At 40.6% G+C, this 23,419-nt stretch overlaps 1 protein-coding gene across 1 annotated transcript in view; it reads right to left on the bottom strand.

Annotated features, from left to right (window-relative positions):
• Positions 1-1,288: 1,288 nt before the first annotated feature.
• The window catches only part of YWHAE (tyrosine 3-monooxygenase/tryptophan 5-monooxygenase activation protein epsilon), a 48,853-nt gene continuing 26,722 nt past the window's right edge, over positions 1,289-23,419 (bottom strand). Inside the window, exons 2-6 of the mRNA XM_075561237.1 lie at positions 15,146-15,345; positions 12,965-13,071; positions 12,100-12,306; positions 7,083-7,219; positions 1,289-2,323 (exon numbers count right to left, since the gene is read on the bottom strand). Coding sequence (XP_075417352.1) covers positions 2,271-2,323; positions 7,083-7,219; positions 12,100-12,306; positions 12,965-13,071; positions 15,146-15,345 — 704 coding nt within the window. The 3' untranslated portion in view covers positions 1,289-2,270. The remainder of the gene's footprint in view (positions 2,324-7,082; positions 7,220-12,099; positions 12,307-12,964; positions 13,072-15,145; positions 15,346-23,419) is intronic.

The following is a 23,419-nucleotide window of genomic DNA, read 5'->3' as shown; positions in this document are numbered from 1 at the left end:
TTAGCCAATTTTGTAAACAGGTTGTTGCTCAAATGCTTAGTGGGACAGTTAAAAGTACGTGCATGCATGATTAGGGTTTGTTCGCAGCCGAAAGAACCATACATCCCAGATCAGGTTTCGTAGCGCTAATATAATTGTATGAATTCTTTTTTGTTTTGAAATGAGATGTGGTAGAAAAAAAGCTACCTTGATTCTGCAAATATAACAAATCAATGCGAAACCCATCAGAGATGGCCTCAAATGTAGAGTATGACTCTTAATTGTCTCTAGTGCTCTATATGCTGGGAAAGCAACTCATAAAAAGGATTTATCATAATTACAAACATGAAATCTCACTGTCATGATTATACATGATTCCCCCACCCCCACTGGGACATTACTAATCTGTTAATTACTTAGGTCTTTGCTACCAAAAACAAGTCCTGGATATAAGGTTAAGGGTCAACATCTCATTTAGAAATGGGTAAAATGTGTTAAGAAAGCACTGTTCTAAGAAATTAGTAAGTGGTTTTAGAACATGATCTTTAGAAGACAGTATTAACCAATTAAAATGCATGCTTTCTGACGACATATCTAAAAATGTAATGTACAGATACATTGGAAACTACTCAAATACAGATTACAAATATATTCATTACAGCATCATTTACAATAAACAAGGCTGAAAATATACAAAAGTAGTTAACTGGTTCAAAAAAACCCACACACACACACACACACACACACACACACACAAGTACATCAATGTTATAGGTAGTCATGAGAATGCATTATCATCTCTGTGCCCCATATAGAACAATTCATAGGAGACCAATTAGCTACACACATTGACAGATGATCTCTGGAATTACGAACATGGTTGCTGTAAAGAGGACCTACTCTGCTGGATATTTTATGATGTATGCAAGGATTACTGCGTGAGTTATTTCTCTCTGCTACTGCCACTGGCCTTTCATAAAACAAGAAGCGTACACGCATACTTCAGCATAAGCCTTGTTTGCACATTCAGCCTTAGTTGTACAATCCAAAATTCATGCTTTAAAATGACCCAGTGTTTTTATTAAACGTGCTGGCTGCATTTAAAAATGAAAATACCGTGGTTCTTCCTGGTATAGATAGAAGACATACAAGGTATTGTCAACTGACTTGTACTACCACACCAGTGTTTTTCACAACCAGGTTACAGGTAATTGTTTACACAATAAACAGCGGCTTTGAGAAACACACATGATTTATGGGTAGGGGGGAAGCGAGCCGTTTCACATTCAGGCAAACAATAATGCCAATGTGTTTGGACTAGAGATTTTATTTCAGAGGTAAAAAGGATGAAGGCGCAGTAATATTTGGCATTTTTAATTTAGGTTTGTTTTATTTAAGTTTAATGTTAATTCCATGCTGTGTTTCAGTAAGAACAATACAGATTCTGTATCTGTGGCTCCAGTCAGATATCCAGTAGTACAAATTAGCTTCAAGTTACACATACTGAAAGAAAGAGGCTGAGCGAGCGAAGGAGGGCAGGAGTGGGGAGGTAGGGGGACGCGGAGGGGGAGGGAAGAAGAAACAAAGAATTGAACACGCATGCAGGCTTTTCCATACCACCTTCAATGCTAACCTGCTTCCGAGGGAGAATAAAAGTAGGCAAGAATGAGCAGCCACGGATTGTTGAACTGTTACCAGCACCATACTTTTTCAGCAACATCTCAGCACAGTTTGAAACACTTTTTACAGTAAAACCATTAACTCCCCAAACAACCTTTAACCACCTCAAACTAACACCCAATTAATTTGAGACATTGGTATAAAATTTCGATTTAAACAATTAGAAAAAGGAAACAATGTTCTCACATCTGCCTCTCTAGTGTAATTAGCCTCTCTCAAGATGCTCACCGCACCTAGAAGTCTAATGGCTTTCAAATGTAATTCTCACTTCTGATGGTGATCTGGCCACTGACTGGGCGCATACTGGCACATAATGCTGAAAAGCCTCTATATGCAGTCCTGTTAGTGTCTTAAAGAACCTAAAAGCCGGGACCAGCAAAATCCACAGAAATTCACTCTTGCCTTGAAGAACTTTTGAAAACGGTTAAAAAAACAAACAAACAAAAAAAACCCCCAACAACAACAAAAAAAAACGGGGAAGGAACCTAAATTCTGAGACCAAATGTAAAAGTCAGATTTGGTGGTTCTCAGTGACAATGGGGTAATTTCCAAGGGGCGGGATGGGGTGGAGTGGGGTGGTCAGAGATGGATTCTCTTGTTGGCTTTTCGTCTCACTGATTTTCATCCTCCACATCCTGCAGCGCTTCTTTATTCTGCTCCTCACCTGTAAAAAACAAACACCATGAGCCCTCTCATATTAGGTCAGGCTGCTGTAGTCACAACAAGCTTTCATCTCAGGCAAGAAGATGCTTTATATTTGCTACAACTTGTACTAAACACACAAAAGCTAATAACCTCTACCATCCTCTACACCTAAGCCAAGAAGAGCTGCTGGATCAAGGCCCTTAAGTGTAGTCAACTGTCAGACTGAAAAGCCTGATGCACAACGTCAGTGGTTTTAGGCTATGTAGCTCTTTAAAATGAACAGCCATGGAAACCATTATGGTTAAGATGATTCTCAAGCACTCGTAATTTTGAGGTCAAAATACTTTCTTCTCAATAACCTCACTTGTTTATTCAATCAAGAAGTATCTTACTATGTTTTACACTGACTTATCCACAGCTGGATCTCAGAAAGAAGAGAAATGAGCAGTGGTGGTTCCGAGGGCTGCCCGGCCGTGGTAGCTGCACAGTGTGCAGTGTGCCTTGGCCAGTCACATTGCTGTACCCAGTTCCCACTTTCCTGCTTCCGAGTGAAGCAGCCAGACCCGGAGGTTATTAAGAAGAGTGTTTGGCCATTCCCCTCTCAACACAATGATTAGCCTGGAGGGAGGGTTTCAATTGCCCTATAACATGCGATAGAAAGACAGCCTATTCACTAGTGGATCATTTATCTATTAATAAGCATTCTAAAAGTCAGCCTTAATAAAGAAGCATGCAGCAGACTTGTTTTAAAAGATGTAACAGATAAAAACTACATTTTTTTGTGCTTTAATAAACTTATTCCTACAAAGATTCCAGAGTCAAAATAAATAAAAGGTCAATTAATTAAAAAATCATATTGAGACCATCCAGACTACCTATCCATATTTCTTTGCTTAATCAATTAGGGTGGACAGATTTAGATTGTCCATCCTAAGACTAAGTGATTAAGATTGGCTAAGACCGATTTAGACTAAAGATTGGCTGCCTGTAGGTATGAAACTATTTATACTGAGAAAAAATTTTAGACAGTCTTTCAAGATCTCCATATAATAAACAATAAATTTTGTCAGAGCAACAAGGGGTAAAGAAAGCCAGTCTTACCAAATTTGAATTTTCTTTTGTAATACAAAAAGTTAAGACTGGGTATACAAGGATATTTTAAGAGAATTGAAAGAAAGACAAAAACGAGTCAAGAACTCATCCACTCAACTGTTCCTCAGAACAGAACACTCCAACTTCTGAAAATGACAGAACTTTCATATTTAACAGAAGGAAAAAAGGGGAAATAAAGTTAGTAACAAATCATACTAGAACTCCTCAGAAACAATTGGATTTGCCAAAGCACCAAGTAACCGTTGCAAAAAAATATTATCCTAGTTCAGTCATCATTGTCATAAACTGTTCATTATTAGCACCCTGAAATATAGAACAAGCAATCTTTATCAGCGACGGGATGGTGATATATGTGCAGGCATGATTAGTGAAGAACAGAAACGGAATTAAAGCAGAATTCCCTGTGCCAGGATAATGACTTACAAAGAGTTTTTAGGAAAGGAAGAGTTGGATTTTCCTTTAGGAATCTATATTGCAAGGAAAAAGGGAGAACAATCATATGAAAGCAACATTACAAGAAAATTAAACCAGAGCAGGGCAAAGGGCTACTGAGGGAGAAGGATCAATTATGTGGGGAATAAATTTGTGCTCTTTATATCAATTTCACACTTAAGAACCATCTGTCCAAACCTCCCTTAGAGAGAATGTAGTGATACCCTGTTGAAGAAACACAAGGTCTCCTGGGCTGTGTGTTTGTCTGTTACTGCTAGACTGGGTGGAGAGAGGATGTCAGGGTGCACAGTACACATTTCCTCTCTATTGTGTTCCAACACCAAGGGCAGAATAACAAAATTTTAAACATGTCACTAAAAAGCCCAGAACCCCAAAAATAATACTCCCGTACTCCGGCCACACACAAAACCAGTATCAAAAAAGGGCAATGAATCACATATATTTCTAAATGACATTTAAAAATAAATCATTTTATTGGGGGCTTTTACAAGCTCTTATAACCACCCATACATCAATTGCATCAAGCACATTTGTACATATGTTGCCATAATTTTCAAAGCATTTTCTTTCTACTTGAGCCCTTGATGTCAGCTCCTCTTTTTGCCCCTTTCCTCCCCCACTCTTCTGAACCCTCCATAACTTAGAAATTACTGTTCTTTCCACAGTTACACTGTCCGCTGTCCCCCTTCACCCACATTTCTGTGTCCCCTTGGAGTAGGTTGTACTTTGATCTTTCCCCTTTCTCTCCCCAACCTTCCCCCTTCTGTCATGGCTTCGCTCTCACTATTGGTCCTGCGGGCTTTATCTGTGCTGGACTCTGTGTGTTGAGAGCTCCTATCTGTATCAGTGTGCATGCTCTGGTCTAGCCACATAGAGTTGTGATGGGGGTGGGGGTCGGAGCAGTAAGGAACTAGAGGAATGTTGTGTGTTCTGCCTGTGCTATACTGCACTCTGGTTGCCTTGTGACCCTATGTGAGGTATGACATTTTCCATAGAAGAAAGCCACCCAACCAGTCCTTAAATTAAGGCCAATTCCATAAGGGAACAATTCTCCCTGTATCCAGCTTTAGTTCTTTCATCAAGCCAACTTAATAAAGGAATTTCAAAAAGGTTATAGAAAATGACTTATCCTTTAATTCCATTTTTTTTTGTTCTTTGCAATCTTTGGGAAACCCTTTCATTTGTTCCTGTCTTTTTAAGCAACATAGGCAAATAATTTCTTAGCAACTACCTTCAAGTTTTTGGTTAGGAATTTTCCATTATTTTACTAAAATGTCTCTAATATTGCTGATCCTGATGTAGTCACATGCCTAAATATGTCATAGAGCAGATGTGCTACAGAAGCAGTTGCTTAATCCTCACTCTGTCATCTAACCCAAATCAGAATTCCGATTCTGTTCTTCTGGAATAAACAATAATATATCTGTTCCCACATTCACTTCCAGAGACATCTTAAAAATGTGTGTATTTCCAAAGACAGTACACATCATATTGGTGACCAGAGACTACCAGTAAGATTTAAGCAGTGTAGTGTGTATGCTTCAGTTTGAGTAACACAGCAATTATAGTAAGAAACTTGTGGTGTCGAGTCCCATCACACACCTGTTCAATGATCTATCCTAAATGGAAAGATGCTCTGAAAATGGACAGAGTGAAATCTCCTTTAAAATGAAGATATGTGACAAATTTGGGGCTTTCTATTTACAGTAAATAACAGTAATAAATTTTATGTATCCACCAAAGAGCCCGCAAAAATAGAAGAATCTCTTACATAAGGCACCTGGGACTGGACATTCCACAGGGACTACAAAAGTCCAAAGGGAATCCAGTTCATTTTTAGTTATTAGATATCTGTGGAAACGATGATTCATAACTATCTCCTGGCACTATCTAGTTTTTACAGGATACTTATTCATTCACTCAATACAGTAACCATGGAATTCAAAGCACACAAAGTTAACTCTGAAATGGAATCTGAGGATTTTTGCCCCTGGCCTTCAAAGTGCGAAGTAAAGCTATAAATCAGTTCCCCACCAACAAAAGAAACAGAGTTAGATAGTTTTTAAACCTCCAAAAGTAATCTCCAAAATCTGTCCTTCCACCCCCAATGGGTAATATATATTTACCATCGTAAAGCCCAGAATGGAAGGTTGAACTTGGTATAATTTCTACAACGGTATTTAGAATGATATAGTCTAGAGCTCAAATTATAGATTGATGCAAAGTACCACCAAGGAATTTCTAAACGAATAAAAAGGCCCAATTAAAAAAACTAGAGTTACAATTGCTGTGTAGTTAGGTGCCATTGAGCTGATTCTGGCTTTCAGAGGTCCTTTGAACAACAGAACAAAGCACTGCTCGGTACCTCCTCCACTCTCCCAATTGTTACGTTTGACCCGCCGTGGTGTCGGTCCATTTGGTTGAAGGTCTCCCTCTTTTTCACTGACTTGCTATTTTGAGCATGAGATGGATGGACTGGCACAGTGGCAACATGGGTGAGGAGAGAGCAGGACAGAGGCGAGGGTCTCATTGTTTTCCTGGGGAATTGACTCAATGTCATCTACCAGCAGCAACATGCCCTTTGAGGAGTCCTGGTGGCACACTGGTTCAACCACTCAGCTACAAACCACAAAGTTGGTCGTGTGACCCCACCAGGTGCTAATAAGGAGAAAGGTATGGCAGTCTATTTCCAAAAGGATTTATACCTGGGAAACCTTACACGGGAAAGTTCTACAAGGTCTTACAGGGATATTATGAAGCAGAATCAACTCCACAGCAGTTTTTTGCATTTCTAGTTATCTTATTTACCCAGTCATGTTTTAGGCTGGCCCCACCTTTTGACTATTTTGAAGTGTGCTTTCAATTCTCTTGGTTATATAACTACAAGTGGGATTACTAGATCATATGCTAACTATGTTTTTAACTTTTCGAGAAACCATCAAACTATACTTTCTATATAGTACAGAGACTGTACAGTTTTACATCTGGCCAGCCATACATAAAGTTTCACCAACACCTGTTGTTTTCTCTTTGTGTTGTCGTAGTTGCTTTTAAAATCATGGCCATCTAGGAGGGTGTGATTGATACCTCAATGCTGCTTGGACTTGAATTTCCTCAATGAATAAAAATATTGAACATTTTTTTAAAAAGAAAAAGGGCCAAAACTTGAGAAAGGCAAGGCTGTGCTGCAGGATGTGTGCTTGCGTACTCACCATCGCCCTGCATGTCTGAAGTCCATAGTGTCAGATTATCACGTAACAACTGCATGATAAGTGTAGAGTCCTTATAGCTTTCTTCACTCAGAGTATCCAGTTCTGCAATGGCGTCATCAAAAGCTGCTTTCGCCAACCTGTATTTAAATAAATGCATTATACAAAACTGAACTAAGTCCAAAGTCACTTAGAAATGCTATTGGTTAGCTATCAATCTTCCCCCTATTATTCTAACACTGTCATGAGTAATGGACTTTGAGTTTTGCATAGATTTTAACAGTAGACAATCAATATGGAATAAAAATACTGTTTGAAGCACTACTTTTTTACTACACTTTCTAACAAGACTACCAACACACAGAATACAGGGTTCCGTCACAAAGCATTGCTACTCATATTCTAGTCCATACATGCACAGGTTTACTTAATCCAAAACATTGCTTATTTAAATGTCTGCAAATAGTGGACCATTGGAGACAAATTTTCTCAATAGTACATTCATCTTAGTCTTGGTAAGGGGTACCTTTTAAAAAGGCGGGGACAAATACCTTTGTGCCACAAAAAAATAACTTCGAACTCAAGAGTAAAAAACACATTTTTAACAAAACCGAAGTGGACATCTTCCCAATCATTAAAACCTTGCAGTAAGTTTACAGAAATGCTGCCCGACATGAATTAGTTTTCAGACAAAAGTGTTTCTTAAAAGGTCGGGGGAAAGAAAAAAAAAAGGTCGGAAGGGAAAAAAATAAAGGCAGCAAATCTCAAAGATGAGCCAACAGAGGAGAAGGCCATCAACCTCACCCAACGAAGTAGCTGTGGTGGAAATCCAGACACTGGCAGAAGGCAACCACAGAACTGCCACTGATGCAATACTAAAGTTCCGATCTCTGTTTGGCACTTTCCATTTTAACCAAACATCTTAGCCTCAGTGAGCTTTCGCCCGATGCATGTCAACAACATCACACAATAAACAAGCTGATCTTTCCATCAATTTTTTAAAGCAAGATTGAAGCACTAATTGATTTGTGGAACAAACCATAATGGAAATTTAGCAATACAATCCAGGCAACAAGTATTAGCTTCGGGGGGGGGGGGGGAGTTAAAAGTCAAGGCAGCCCAGAGCAAACAAGAGCAAATGCAGGGTGAGGAAGAGAGTGGAGCACATCCTTGCCTTAAGGACGATATTCCCGCTCAGAGTAGCCAATCCACAGAGAAGACCATGAGACACTACATCCCCCCACTGACCCATAGCCTTATAGGGGACAACACTGGAGACACAGTGTGGAAATTCCACCTAATCTGAGCCTACCACATCGAGACAAAACACTAAGGACGTGGAACAGAACAGCAAGGAAAACAGCAATGAAGTCCCCAGGAAATACCAAAAATAGACTTTGGGGCTAGGGCTTGGCGCTCAATCAGACCCGACCAGAAAACTCTCCTAAAGACCAACAAAAAGTCCTTGAATTAACTACAAGCTTTTCTTTCTTCTTGTGCTTCGTTTTGGTTTTTTGGGCATTGGCTTGGTAGTGGTAGTGTTTTGTTTTCTTTTGCTGTCTTGTTTTTGTGCGTGTATTATCTCCACAGGTTTGTCTAAAGATAGGCTGGAGGAGAAAACAATGGGATCGACAGTTGGGGGGGGGACATGAGAGAAGGGGAGGTGGGGGGGAATGGAAGTGGTGTTAAAAAACCCAGGGACAAGGGAACAGCAAGTGATCCAAATCGATGAGGAGGAGGATGTAAGAGGCCTGGTAGGGCTTGAGAAAGGGCAATGTAACTGAGAAGAATTACTGTAACCCAAATGAAGACTGAGCATGATAGTGGGACAAGAGGAAAGTAAAAGGAAATAGAGGAAAGAGCTAGGAGGCAAAGGGGATCTATACAAGTCTAAATAAAGGCATGTACATATGTAAATATATTTATACATGAGGATGTGGAAATAGATCTATGTGCATATATGCATAGGTTTAGTATTAAGGTAGCAGAAGGACATTGGGCCTTCACTCAAGTACTCCCTTAATGCAAGAATACTTTGTTCTATTAAACTGGCATTCCATGATACTTACTTTCCCAATGATTGCTGAAGACAAAGCGGGTCTATAAGTAAATGTGGTGAAGAAAGCTGATGGTGCCCGGCTACCAAAAGACATAGCGCCTGGGGTCTTAAAGGGTTGAAAGGTAAACAAGCGGCCATCTAGCTCAGAAGCAACAAAACCCACGTGGAAGAAGCACACCAGCCTGTATGATCATGAGGTGTCAAAAGCATCAGGTATCAAGGCATCAAAGAACAAAAACAACAAAAAAATCTTATCATTGTGAATGAGGGGAGTGCATCCCGGAAGGGTCACAGGGAAGAGATGAGCTAGTCAGGGTGCAGTATAGCATCGATAAAACATACAACTTTCCTCTAGTTCCTAAATGCTTCCTCTCCCCCTGACCTCCATAATGATCACAATTCTACCTTGCAAATCTGGCTAGATCAAATGATGTACACTGGTACAGATAGGAACTGGAAACAGGGAATCCAGGACAGATGATCCCTTCAAGACCAGTGGTGAGAGTGGCGATATGGAATGGAAAGGGGGAACCGATTATAAGGATCTACATATAACCTCCTCCCTGGGGGACAGAAAAGTGGGGGAAAGGAGACATCGGACAGTGTGAGGTATGACAAAATAATATTTTATAAATTATCAAGGGTTCATGAGGGAGAGGAGAGCAGGGAGGGAGGGGGAAAATGAGCTGATGTTTTGAGAATGATGAGGGCATCAAATGTACAAATGTGCTTTACACAATTGATGTATGTATGGATTGTGATTAAGAGTTGTATGTGCCTCCCCCGAAAAGAATTTGTTCCAAAGGACGACATTGACTCTGCAGCTCTGGGAGATGGACATATTTGATCAGAGCACACGGGAGCAGATGAAGGGGCAGGAGGAGAGAGTGGAGCACAGCCTGGCCCACCAGGCCGTGATGATGATGTTCCTGAGTAGAGCAGCCAGTCCACAGAGAGAACAACATGGCTGGCCCCACTATGAGACATGATGCCCCTCAGTGACTAAGGGCGATACAGGGGACAGCACCGGAGACACAGTGTGGGAATTGCACCTGACTTGATCCCACCACACCGAGGCAAATCACTGGGGGAGTGCAGCGGAACAGCAAGGGAATGGAGTGGCAAGGTCCCCAGGGAATGCTGAAAGTGGACTTTGGGGCCAGGGCGTGGTGCCCCAACAGAATGGACTGGAAAACACTCCTAAGGGCCAGCAAACGATCCCTGAACTAACTACAAGCTTTTCTCTTGTGAAAAAAAAAAAAGAGTTGTATGTGCCCCTAATAAAATGATTTTTTTTAAAGTTAAGGCAGAGAGTTCAGCTCAGAAAATTATGGCAACCATTTTTGGGGAGACTCCACAGGGATAATAACCTTGATCTATTTGGTCAAAGAACACAGGATAATTGGTTAAAAGGGGCCTGGATGTTTACCCATCACGACTATGGACCTGCTCAAATCTTCAAGGCCAGCTTCTAATAATTTCATTGGGAACACGCTCAGTATTTTAGTTGGAAGAATGCTTTCTACCATATTATTTTCTTATTTTCTCAATGCTGTTTCTGGAGGGTTGTGATTTCACAAATTTCATAGAATTCACAGGTTCCTCCCAACCTGGGTAGCCAGGAGTTATTTTCCATGACTACTTTATGTTCACTGGTCTCTTCTGTGCCTGCGTTAAACTGCTGAGAGATTGCGTGGACGTTCCTGAAGGTTTCCATCATCACACCTCTCTAAGGTTCCGGAGAAGAATTCAGCAGCAGAGCCTACTCTTTGAAGAGAGCTCACAGCCATATCCTTCAACACCAGAGGCCATTTCCTGGCTGGTTTCTCAATATATATAATCCAATGTAAAACCTCAAAAGCAAAGCCACCAGGCGAGTCTGTAGGCAAATGAGAGTCTCTGCTTCCCTGCGAACCTTTTATCTAGGGCTGCTGTGACCCCGAATCAACTTGAGGGTATTAAGTTTGGTTTGGGTTTAGAGGGTAGAGAGACAGTAACATGGATGAAAGGGAAGGTGATGTACAGCAAGAGTGGAGCCAACCAAAAATGAGGAAGTCAAGGGAAGACACTGAGAGAAGTCTAAGAACAGAGGGAATAGAGGCAAATAGTTATCTATATAGGAGAAAAGATGAAAATTCCACACACATAATCAAACATCTTGAAAGAATAGGTTGCTGTTTGTGGGGGATCAGTACCATGGTCTTAAAGGCCACCAGGGCCAACTGGCTTGACAAAGTCCAGAGACAATGTTCTACATCCAACTTAGGTGAATAGCAATTGGGGTCTTACAAGCTTGTGAGAAACCACCCAATAAATAATTGTTGGTCTCTCCCTGTCTGGAGGAAAGGAGGTGGCAACAATTATTAGCCCAATAAACCAAAGGACTATTCCCACATTAGTGTCTCTGATGGTTTTCACCTAGACAAGGACTGGAATTGCCTTTCTTGACAGTATCTGGAGCCACCACTACCCAACTGATCTGCAAAGGACCACTAGAAATCCGTAGACACAGTGGGAGGCAAATACAGACCAAAGCTCAAAATCATCAAAGAGATCAGGCTTGCTGCGATTTGAAGGCCCCTAGTCACCCTTTAAGTCCATAAACAGTCATTCCCTTGGCTCAACAGATCTCTAAGTAATTAACACAATAACACTAGTTAGGAATACCAATCATTTGAGATCAAAAGGGGGGCACTATCCAATGGCCAAGTTTGGGAAAGAAAGGAGGTTAAGCATAGAAACAGAAACAAACACAAAAACTACAGGGAGAAGAAAGTGGAATTAGTGATGCCACACTGTGGGGACTGGAATCAATGAAACAAGACATGTATGAATTACTGAATAGAAACCAGATGGCTTCTGGTAAACCTTTTAAAAAACATACGCATGCACGCTAGCTATCCTCCTTTATCAACTTTTCCATTTTCAGTCAGCTCCTCCCCCCGCCCCCCAATGACTTACCTGCAGGCACGGTCAGGGGAATTAAGAATTTCGTAGTAGAATACAGAAAAGTTGAGCGCAAGACCTAAGCGAATGGGGTGTGTTGGTGGAAGTTCTGTCATTGCAATATCACTAGCAGCTTTATAAGCCACTAGGCTGTTCTCTGCAGCCTCCTTCCTGTCATTCCCTGTGGCAAACTCAGCCAGATACCTGTGGTAGTCACCTTTCCTAGGGGAGGGGAAGAAGAACAAAACCATTGAATTTTTAAAGGAAAATAAACAATCTTTTTATATTATAGCAAATTAAATGTGCTCTATCTTTATTAAGTCTTTCAGAAGTGGATGACTCATCTGTTTGGTTTCCCCTAGACTCCATATTACCAAATATAAACAAAATCCAATTACTTGGGAAAATAAATAGCATTGAGAGTATGTAGCGGAAGTCTGTTAAATCACGAAAAAAACTTTTATATTTATAAAATGTTAAGGACAAAACTAGTCAATGGATGGCAGTGGGAGTGGATCCACAAGAGGTAACAAATAGGCAAAAGTAAAGCGTAAAAACATTTTATCAGGACTCTGACATCTTCAACACAATACTTAATTTATTTTGGATGAGCAGTATACTTGCAAAATGAGTCCTTTTGAGAAAAAAAAAATCACCAATTTTTAAGTCACTCTTCCGTTTTAACTATTCCTCCAAAGTAAAACAACTGTGTGTTTTTTTATTTTACTGGGGCTCTTACAGCTCTTATCACAATCCATAGATTCACTGTCAAACACATCTTTATGAATAACTTTTTTAAAAACTAGAAACCTACACAGAGAAAGCCATCAATTAAAATCAAGATTCATTCTTACATTTTCCCTTCTAGCATGGAACCTACATTTTATAATAGAAAACCTTCGACTCGCCAGTGTTAGCTGCTGGAATAAGGTGTTTGTCCAGTACATCCAGAATGTCACAACAGATTAACTTTAGTTCAGTCTCAACCTAGAAAAGCAAACAAATTGTTTAGCTTAAGGAATACATTATTTCATTCATCCTTCCCACTATGATTTTGGAGAGCCTAGTGCAGTGGTCCTCAAACTGGGGTCGAATGACCCTTTCACAGGGGTCACCGGATTTTTAACAGTAGCAAAATTAGTTATGAAGTAGCAACAAAAATAATTTTATGCTGGGGGGGGGGTGTCACCACAACATGAAGAGCCGTATGAAAGGGTGGCAGCCTTAGGAAGGTTGAAAGCCATTGGCCTAGCACTAACATAAAATCCCTAACAGTCCTCTCAAACCCCTGCCCCTCCCTCCCTTTCATACAAGTACAGAAGTTATCTTCAGGTTATGAAAAATAACTTCCTTTCTGCATGCTGTTGGTTGACATGTTTAAAACACAAAACAAAGAACACCTCAACTTGAGTATAAAGTTATCAATGACCAAGACTGACTAAATTGTTCCAAATGGTTGGTGTATACAAGACTCCTTTAGTGAAGCAGTTGCTATTTTAGCAGGATCTGAACACAGGACATGAGTTTGCATTCCTACATTTCTCAACTGCCTTCTATGCTTGATAAACCATCAACACACAGCTGCCAATGTTTCGCCCTTGATCCATGTGACTCCGTGTGTCAAAGTAGAACCATGCTCTATAGGATTTCAGTGACTGGTTTTTCACAAGTAGATCTTTCCAGACCTTTGTTCCAAGGCATCTCTCAGTAGACTAGAACATCCTTCCTTCTTATTAGTGTTAACTAGTTGTACCAGCCAGGGCTTGATATTGACAGTCAATCACTTTGGTGGTAAAAATCCATTGCCAGCTAGGGAACCAAAAATATGCTACCACTCTTCTAAATCATCCTTTTTAATGCTGAAAATGCCCACAATCTCCAAAAGACACACATACACGTTACTTTCCATTTTTTCACCGGTGAACCTTTCCAACAAGTTCTCGTCATGCCCTCTGGTACCTTCTTTCCATTGTGAATAATTCCCCCACTCTCCTCAAACCCTATTATTACTGAATCTAGTTCATTCCCAAATAAAGGGTGTTCACTGTGGCTTTTTAAATCCCACCAGGCGTCCATGAGTAATACAAACGGTTTAGTTGGCAACCGTACAGCAAAGGAACAATCAAAGACGTCTCTAAAAGACTCACTGCCACACAGTTGATTCCAAAACTCATAGTGACCAATCCATATAGGGTTTCTGAAGCTATTTAGTTCTGAGGCAGCAATGGGCAGGTATAAGTCACCAACATTGTTTTTAGCAGTCCAGTGCTTTTTCAACTCAACTGTGCTACTACTAGGTGTCCAAAAACATCCCTAGACATTGCCAAATGCTCGGGGGTGGGGGGTGGGGGGTGGGAATCACTGCTGTTTGGGAACTGCTGCACTAGTTCACTATCAAGTTTTTTAACCAAGACCTACAGTAGGAAAATCATTTATTTATAAACAAGACATACAGCACTCACAGTACCTACACCAAACTGTGCTGCAAATAAATGGCATACAAATAATTGTTAAATTCACCTAAATGTTCAAGTCATTACATTAAGTATTTTACAGCTACCAAAATAAAAACAAAACCTCAATTGGTTTTCTACCTATGCAATGCTCAACACTGACTATGAAGCACTGCAGTTCCCAACGGGAAAATAATCTCCACCTTTGTTCTTAAGCTAAAGACTCAAAGCTGTAAAATATGCTCACTACTGACGAACAGGTAAACTTGCGTGTACTGGGTCGCAACATTGTCCAGGATGAATACTAACAGCTATTGGGCAGACACGAGTACTTCCTATCCCAGAGCTCAAACCAAGTCAGCCTCCTTTCCCGTGGAGACTGCTTCACTGTATCAATCTAAAGTCAGACATAATGAGGAAACAATCCCTTACCCCCCCAAATGAACCTTTTCTTTCTGTTGCGTAAAATCCATACAAAGAAACTACAGAATGAGATCTAAAACACGGTCCACAAACTGCATGCCCATCCCACCAAAAAATGAACCTCAAGTTATTGCCTAGGTTGAAGAAACAATTTTTATAAGGAGTATAGAATGCAAGACTCTTACCATTTGCCGATATTCCCGAATCATTTTTAGTTTGTCTTCTCCTCCCTTGTTTTCTTCTTTCTGTTCAATGCTGCTGATTATTCTCCAGGAGGCTCTTCTAGCTCCAATCACATTTTTATATGCAACTGATAGGAGGTTTCTTTCTTCGACTGTCAACTCAACATCCATTCCTGCTACTTTCTTCATTGATTCCACCATTTCTGCCAAACAAAAGCAAAATCACATCTTACAAAATGTAATGGTTTACTAATACAACCTTCCTTCAGGGTTTTTTACCCTGCCAAATTTTAAAAACTAACTTCATAAGCATTAAAACTAAAGTGAGTTGTTAGCCAACGACAATCTACAACATAAAGATTTCTTACTGTGCCTTGTCTCATGGAGACATTTTTCTGTGATGAAATGAGAAACACACACCTACTTATTTAGTAATGAAAGGGCCAGTGCTGGTAGCTTAAGACAAAGATTAAGTAAACCCACATGCCTTAAAATGCACTTCTGTACACTAAAAAAAAAAAAAATCAAACTCATGGTACTGGTAGTTGAGTCCTATAGCAAACAGATACTGAGCATCTGATGAGACACAAATTCATCTTTAGGAGTTGTAATTTGTCCTCCTTTAAAAGGAGGACATGAAATGCCTCTGGCTAGAGAGCAGGGCTGTGAAGAGCCTTGCTATAAAACAGAATGCAATGGAAAGTAGATTACTGCAGGTGCAGTTCGGTTAAAATTCAACACTGTATCATTCAATCTCTTTTAATTCATTTAAAATTAGTTATAGCTTTTAATGTTTTCTACTTTCTTTACTATTAAGGCTTTTGTCTGTTTTTACTTTTGTTACTGTAATAGTTTTTGCTTAAAAATGTTTCTGTATATGAAATCCAAGGGAGGTACATCTGTATGGGTCCTTAGGGGAATGGCAGAGGAAGTTTGGGGGAAGTGGGGAACTAATAACAATGAGTACGAGAAAAAATGTTCTGAAAATGACTGTAGTTATGTCTGTACAACTCTTCTTGATGTGACTGAACTATTGGATTACAAAATTATGTTTACTAAGTAAATAAGGGGGGCAGGCACTCTCCTATGAATTTCTTATCAGTGCAGCTCAGCTCTCCCTGGTTCCTGCTGGCGGCCACTAGGTGGCACGCAAAGATAAACAGTGGGCGGTCCTCAGTAGAGGGGAAATAAGGGGAAGGGGTGCACATGAATGCAAAAAGTCCAATTAAGTCCTAACTAAATGACTATCTGAATGTAAACTGTGCATTTCAGAAAAGACTAAAAAAATTTTTTTAAAGACCAAATGCCACATCTTTAATTGCTTCTCCAACTTTACGGAATCGATCTTCAGAGCTAGTAAAGAATCTGCATTTAAGCACTGGCAGAGTTGTAAGAGTCCCCCAATAAAATGATCTCATAATAAAAATTTTTAAAGCACTGCTGTGGATAATAAGTATTAGTTGGTGAGGATGAAACAACATTCTAGTGGAATGCTGAGAGGTAAGAAATGGCAGGAAAATGTCCAATTGTCTGTTTCAAAAATCACCCTTTCAAGTAATTAAATAAAAACAGCAAGATGGCAAAACTTCTTTGGAAAGTTTGGCAGTTAAGCATACACCATTTAGCTTAGAAATCCCACTTCCAGGTATCACCTATCACCCAACAGGAATTTCCACAAGTTTTATACAAATATTCATAATAATTGTAGTCACAATGGGGTCTGTCAGTGTTAGGCCGGGTTGACTACAGAAACAAATCTAAAGACACTCATTTATGTGTGAGAAATTTATAAGGAGTAATTAGATATCAATGAAACAAAAAGAAAACATTCCAGTCCAGTCTAAATCAAGTCCCTAAGTTGGATACTAGTCCACAAATCCCTCTTCACACTGGAGTAGCTTCATGCAGTGATGGAGACAGAATGTAGTTGGATCACCAGCCAGTGGGTGCAGTCTTATAGATCCAATGGTTGTGGAATTATCACAAGGCTTTGGCAAAAAGTGAAATGGGGGCTGAGGGGTTTGGGGCGACCGGACGGCAATTTAGCTTGGTCAAACCTCCAATCAAACTGTACGACCTGATTGTCAGGCTAAATCCGACCCACATGTTCCTAAGAGAGCCATGTTCCACCCCCACCCCCCCAAAAACAAAACCCTATCACAGGCTCCAAACTAGAAACAGCCCAAACGCTCATCAAGAGACTGAATAGTGAGTGATACAAGCATACACTCAACAGAATAAATTATTCGTACCAGCAACAGCATGGATAAATCTTAAAACATGCCAAATGGGAAAAAGAGAATTATATAAAATGTAAAAGTATGAAAATGAAAGAAACAGTGGCTACACCCAAGTACAGAGATGCAATGAGATGCTTGTCTCATTGGCACGGGGGAGGGGGGATTTGGTACCTAATGGAAATGTTCTCTAAGGAGCTCTGGTGGCGCTCCACAAGGCTGGCAGTTGAAATCCAGCAGCTACTCCATGGGATTTGCTGCTCCCTTAAAAACATATAGCTTCAAAAAGCCTCAAAAGCCCTATTAGGGTCACTATGAGTTGGAACTGGGTTTGGGAACTAGTCTGCTCTGGTGCCAATAGAATTCTACACATTTAAGGTTATAATTCCAAAAATTCCATGCTTTAAACTCGAAAGTCAACAAATGAAACATGCCATACAAGTAACCATATAAATCAAGTTTCTATGTCAGCTCCAACAAAGTATTACAAAAACTACATTTTTAGACAAATAGTGAATACATTATTTTATTTGACCTTTAATTACACAGCCCACTTGCACATTACATGCATGGGCACATGAATTTCAGAAAATAAGGTGTGGTTTGCCACAGTATATAATGGAAAGCCAGAAGAACTAGTGTCTAGTATCGCCTAAGTTTAACAAGGCTCTCTACCTGGTTTCTGTTCCAGTCAATTTTCTTCACTTTTGTTTTACAGGTTTACAAAAACAATGAGCATTGTTTTTGATAAAGTGAGACTATATTAAAACCATGTAAGTAATAATTCCGTCCCAGTGAAATTCCACTGTTCCAGATTCAAGTAAGTATAAAAGCCCCTTTCACTTGCTGACCTAACAATGGACAGAGAAACTATGTTGTAGAGCTACAAAAGCAGTAGTTATCTGGTAGATAATTCACATACCATACAATTCTCCCATTTAAAATGTACAATCCATTGGTTTCGATACATTCAGTTGTGCAACCACGCCCACTATGGTCTTAGATCATTCGAATCACTCCAGGGACCTCACAGTAGTTACACGTTGCTAACTCAAATCAAAACCACCAGCGCTCTGCAGGACAAAGGGGGTGGGGTTTGTATTTCCATAAAGCCCAGTCTCAAATTCACAGGGCAGCTCTCCCCTGTACTACAGGGTTACCTGAGTCAGAATGGACTCAATGACAGTGAGTGTGGTTGTTCTCCCCCGTCCCGGCCCCCACCACCCAAATTAGCAGATGACTCCATCCAAATTGTGCTGGAGAATATAGAAATTACCATGGACCTCTAAAAGGTCAAACTAATCTGTCTTGGAAAAGGACAGCCAGAGTTTACACACTGGACATGTTGTGAGACCAATCACTCTTGGTAAAGTGGCAGGGCAGTGACAGGAAGGCCCTCAAGAAGATGACTGACACAGTGGCAGCAACAATGGGCTGAGGCATAGGAACTAGGACAGGGCAATGTTTCATTCTGTTGGGCACAGGGTCACTATGGGTCAGAGCCAACTTGAGGGCACATAACAACCTGAAGCTACTACCCTTTATTTTCCCAGGGCAACTACCAAGCACCATTCTCTCTGCAGTTGATTTTCTGGACTTTCCAAAGAGTCATACCGTATGTGGTTTCATCTGTCTTAGGACATCTCAATATGCCACTCTTCTTAAAAGCTGAATAATTTTCCATTGTATTAATATACCATTTCATTTATCCATCTGTGTTAGATACATAATCTGTTGTCCATTAGACTTACCAGTGAAGTAGTGGAGTTTAGCCTGTCAATCAGGTTAATAGCCCCTTGAAGCAGGACACATGCTCACTCTCTGGGAGACACTGAAGCTGGCAAAACACATGAAGCTACACTAGAGCCCCAAAGCTGAAGGAGGTCCATAGAGACCCCTGCCAGCGCTGAGATGTTTCCACTGCCACTGGATCCACAAGACTTCCTACCCACTGGCCGGTAATCTTACCACATTCTGCATCATTGCATGTGTTGCTTGAGTCTGAAGAGGACTTTATAGATTGGTATCGGACATATGAGCTAATATCGGACTTATGAACTTAGTATGGGCTGGGAAGGGATGTTTTCTCAATATTCAACTGCTCTTGTATATAAACCTCTTTTTTGTTAATTAGGGGCTCATACAACTCTTATCACAATCCACAAATACACATACATCAATTGTATAAAGCACATTTGTACATTCTATGCCCTAATCATTTTCTAAGCATTTGCTCTCCACTTAAGCCCTTTGCATCAGGTCCATTTTCCCCCCTCCCTCCCGGCTCCCCCCCCCTTCATGAGTCCTTGATAATTTATAAATTATTATTTTGTCATATCTTGCCTTTCCCTTCACCCCCTTCTCTGTTGTCCGTCCCCCAGGGAGGAAGTCACATGTAGATCCTTGTAATCGGTTCCCCCTTTCCAACCCCCTCACCAGTATACTTCCCCAGTATCGCCCCTCACACCCCTGGTCCTGAAGCGATCATCCACCCTGGATTCCCTGTGCCTCCAGCTCCTATCTGCACCAGTGTACAACCTCTGCACTATCCAGACTTGCAAGGTAGAATTCGGATCATGGGGGGGGGGGAGATTTAGAAACTGGAGGAAAGCTGCTTTCTTCATCGGTGCTACATCGCACCCGGACTGACTCATCTCCTCCCCTAGACCCCTCTGTGAGGGGATCTCCAGTGGCCGACAAATGGGCTTTGGGTCTCCACTCTGCACTTCCCCCTTCATTCACTATGGTTAGGTTCTCTGTTTTTGTTGTTTTGCATGATGCCTTATACCTGGTCCCTTTGGCACCTCGTGATCGCACAGGCTGGTGTGCTTCTTCCATGTGGGCTTTGTTGCTTCTGAGCTAGATGGCTGCTTGTTCACCCTCAAGCCTTTAATACCCCAGACATTATCTCTTTTGATAGCCGGGCACCATCAGCTTTCTTCACCACATTTACTTGTTCACCCGCTTTGGCTTCAGCAGTTGTGTCGGGAGGGTGAGTAAGCTTCATATAAACCTCTTTCTTATACATGAGTACCTCTCTGGATTTGTTTAGTCAACCCAGACCAACACACCATCTGATATACAAATCTGGCATTTTGGGTTTTCTTGCTATTATGAATAATTCTATTATAAATATTTGTGTACAACATTTTGTGCGGTTGTGTTCAATTCAGTTACCTAAGAATAAGTAGTTATCTGATCCATGTATTTGGTAGCTAACAGGAAGGCTCGCAATTTAATTGGCTAGTGAAGCAAGAAGAATGTCTTCTAATCACTTTAAAAGTCCTACAGCAGTGCTTTGAAGTAATTGCTATCAATTATGACAATAGCAAAAAAATTAACATCTTTATTTTACACATTAACAATGTATCTAGCAGTAACGAGCAAGGAAAAGTTGGGGCTCTGGTGGTATAGTGGTTACATATTGGGCTAATTCAAAAAACAGAAGTCTGAAACCACCAGGCAAGAAAGACATGGTTATCTACTCCAATGAAGAGTTAGTCTTGCAACAAAGAAGTAGGTGAAGGGAGACCTCAGACAGGGCAAGATATGACAAAATAATAATTTATAATTTATCAAGGGCTCATGAGAGAGGGGGGAGTAGGGTGGGAGGGGAAAAAATGAAGACCTGATGCCAGGGGCTTTCGTGGAGAGCAAATGTTTTGAGATTGATGAGGGCAATGAATGTACAGATGTGCTTTACACAATTGATATATGTATGGATTGTGATAAGAGTTGTATGAGCCTTTAATGAAACGATTAAAAAAATTACAAAAATAAAAAGTTAGTCTTGGCATGGGAAAGGAAGAGGCAAGGGGGAAAGGAACTAAGTAGGTCTTAACAAACCCAGGGACAAGGGAACAAGTGATTCAAAATCGGCGGCAAGGAAGGTATAGGAGGCCTGGTAGGGCTTGATCAAGGGCAATGTAAGTGAGAGGAATTACTGAAACCCAAATGAAGACTGAGCATGACAGTGGGACAAGATGAAAGTAAAAGGAAATAGAGGAAAGAACTAGGAGGCAAAGGGCATTTATAGAGGTCTAAGTACAGGTTATGTACATATGTAAATATATTTATAGATGATGTTGGTGAAATAGATCTATGTGCATATATTTATAGGTTTAGTATTAAAGTAGCAGATGGACATCAGGCCTCCACTCAAGTACTCCTTCAATGCAAGAACACTTCGTTCTATTAAACCGGCATTCCATGATGCTCACCTTCCCAACACGATCACTGAAAACAAAGCAGGTGTGTAAGAAAATGTGAATGAAGGAAGCGGATGATGCCTGGCTATCATAAGATAATAGCATCTGGGGTCTTAAATGCTTGAAGATAAACAAGCGGCCATCTAGCACAGAAGCAACAAAGCCCACATGGAAGAAGCACACCAGCCTGTGCGATCACGAGGTGTCGATGGGGATCAGGTTATCAAACACCAAAGAACAAAATATCATTTCTTTTTGAATGAGGGGGAGTGCAGAGTGAGGATCCAAGAGTCACGGGGAGAAAAGTCAGTCAGGGTACAGTGTAGCAACAATGAAACACACAACTTTCTGGGTGAAGGGAGACGTCGAACAGTGTAAGATATGACAAAATAATAATTTATAAGTTTTCAAGGGTTCATGAGGGTGGGGGAAGTGGAGAGGAAAGGGAAAAATGAGGAGCTGGTGCCAGGGGCTTAAGTGAAGAGCAAATGTTTTGAGAATGGCGACAACAAATGTGCTTGACACAATGGATGGGTGTATGGATTGTGATAAGAGTTGTACATGCCCCCAATAAAATAATGTATTTAAAAAATCTTGAAAACTCACGAGGGTAGTTTCTACCTTTCCTACAGGATCGGAGTCAGAATCCACTCAATGGCACTGAGTTCTGGCGGTGATGGTTTAGGGTTTATGTCAACTGGGTTGGGTCAGGATTCTGTTGTTTGGCTATGTAATATAGTTTAGCAGTTACTTAATAATGTAGTCATCATAACCCTCCCTTTTCACATAACACTGATTCTCAAACAATGACCTGTTTTTTGGAAGCCTAGCCATTCTGGTGAGGAGTGGATAAAGAAACATTCTCTTGGTAACACTGTCATTCTTATCCTTGTAAGATAAGCAAGACATTGTCATGCATCCCAAGGCTATGTGAATGGTGTGATTTACCCAAAACGCAATAAAACCTCCACTAGTGGAAGATTGAAGCCCTGGTGGCTTGAAGGTTACAAATTAGGCTGCTCGCCCAAAGACCAGCAGCTGAAAACCACTGGTAGCTCCTTGGAAGCATGATGGGCCTTTCTACTCTGGTAAAGAATTAGTCTTGGAGGGAGGGAGGGAGAGGGTGGGAACACTGATGATTATAAAACCCTGTCCAACAGAAATAAACAGAATTGATTTATTGGAATGTGTAGGATATGTATAGTAAAACTAATACTAATAAAAATAGTATGTAGAAAATTAGTTGCAAAAACTCACAGGACAGTTCTACCTCACACAAGGTTGCTGTTAAGAACCCACTCTGGCAGTGAGTATTGATGTCAATCATCATATTCACATGATTCCTCACTTAAAAGTACCATTTCATGAGATTGTCTTTGCAGCAAGTACTCATTCAGCGTGATCACCAGGGGCGAGGAGTGTTAAAACTGTTTGCTACAGGTACGATCTGAATGAGTGAACTGCTTATCTGCCGCTGTGGCTGCACAGGCAGCAATATGGTATATGAATTCTGGCAAAATATTTGAAGGACTTTTGATAGTCTGACAGCATTGAGTAATTAACTGGAAAATACCACTGTTGCATAAACTCTGAAACATGAAACAAATTCTTAAGAATATTGGCAATCAATTGACCACAATGATTTACATATTAACCAACCCCTCCAGGGGGGTGGACAACAGAAAAGTGGGTGAAGGGAGACAATGGTTGGTGTAAGACATATATATATAAAATCAGGGGTTCATGGGGGAGGGGGTGGTGAGCTGATACCAAGGCCTCAAGTAGAAAATATTTTTGAAAATGATGGAAATATGTCCAAATTGTGCTTGACA

This window comes from Tenrec ecaudatus, chromosome 10 (genome assembly GCF_050624435.1).
Source record: "Tenrec ecaudatus isolate mTenEca1 chromosome 10, mTenEca1.hap1, whole genome shotgun sequence".
Classification (NCBI taxonomy): domain Eukaryota; kingdom Metazoa; phylum Chordata; class Mammalia; order Afrosoricida; family Tenrecidae; genus Tenrec; species Tenrec ecaudatus.
Note: the sequence above shows the minus strand (reverse complement) of the source record. Positions and strands in the feature narration are given on the sequence as shown.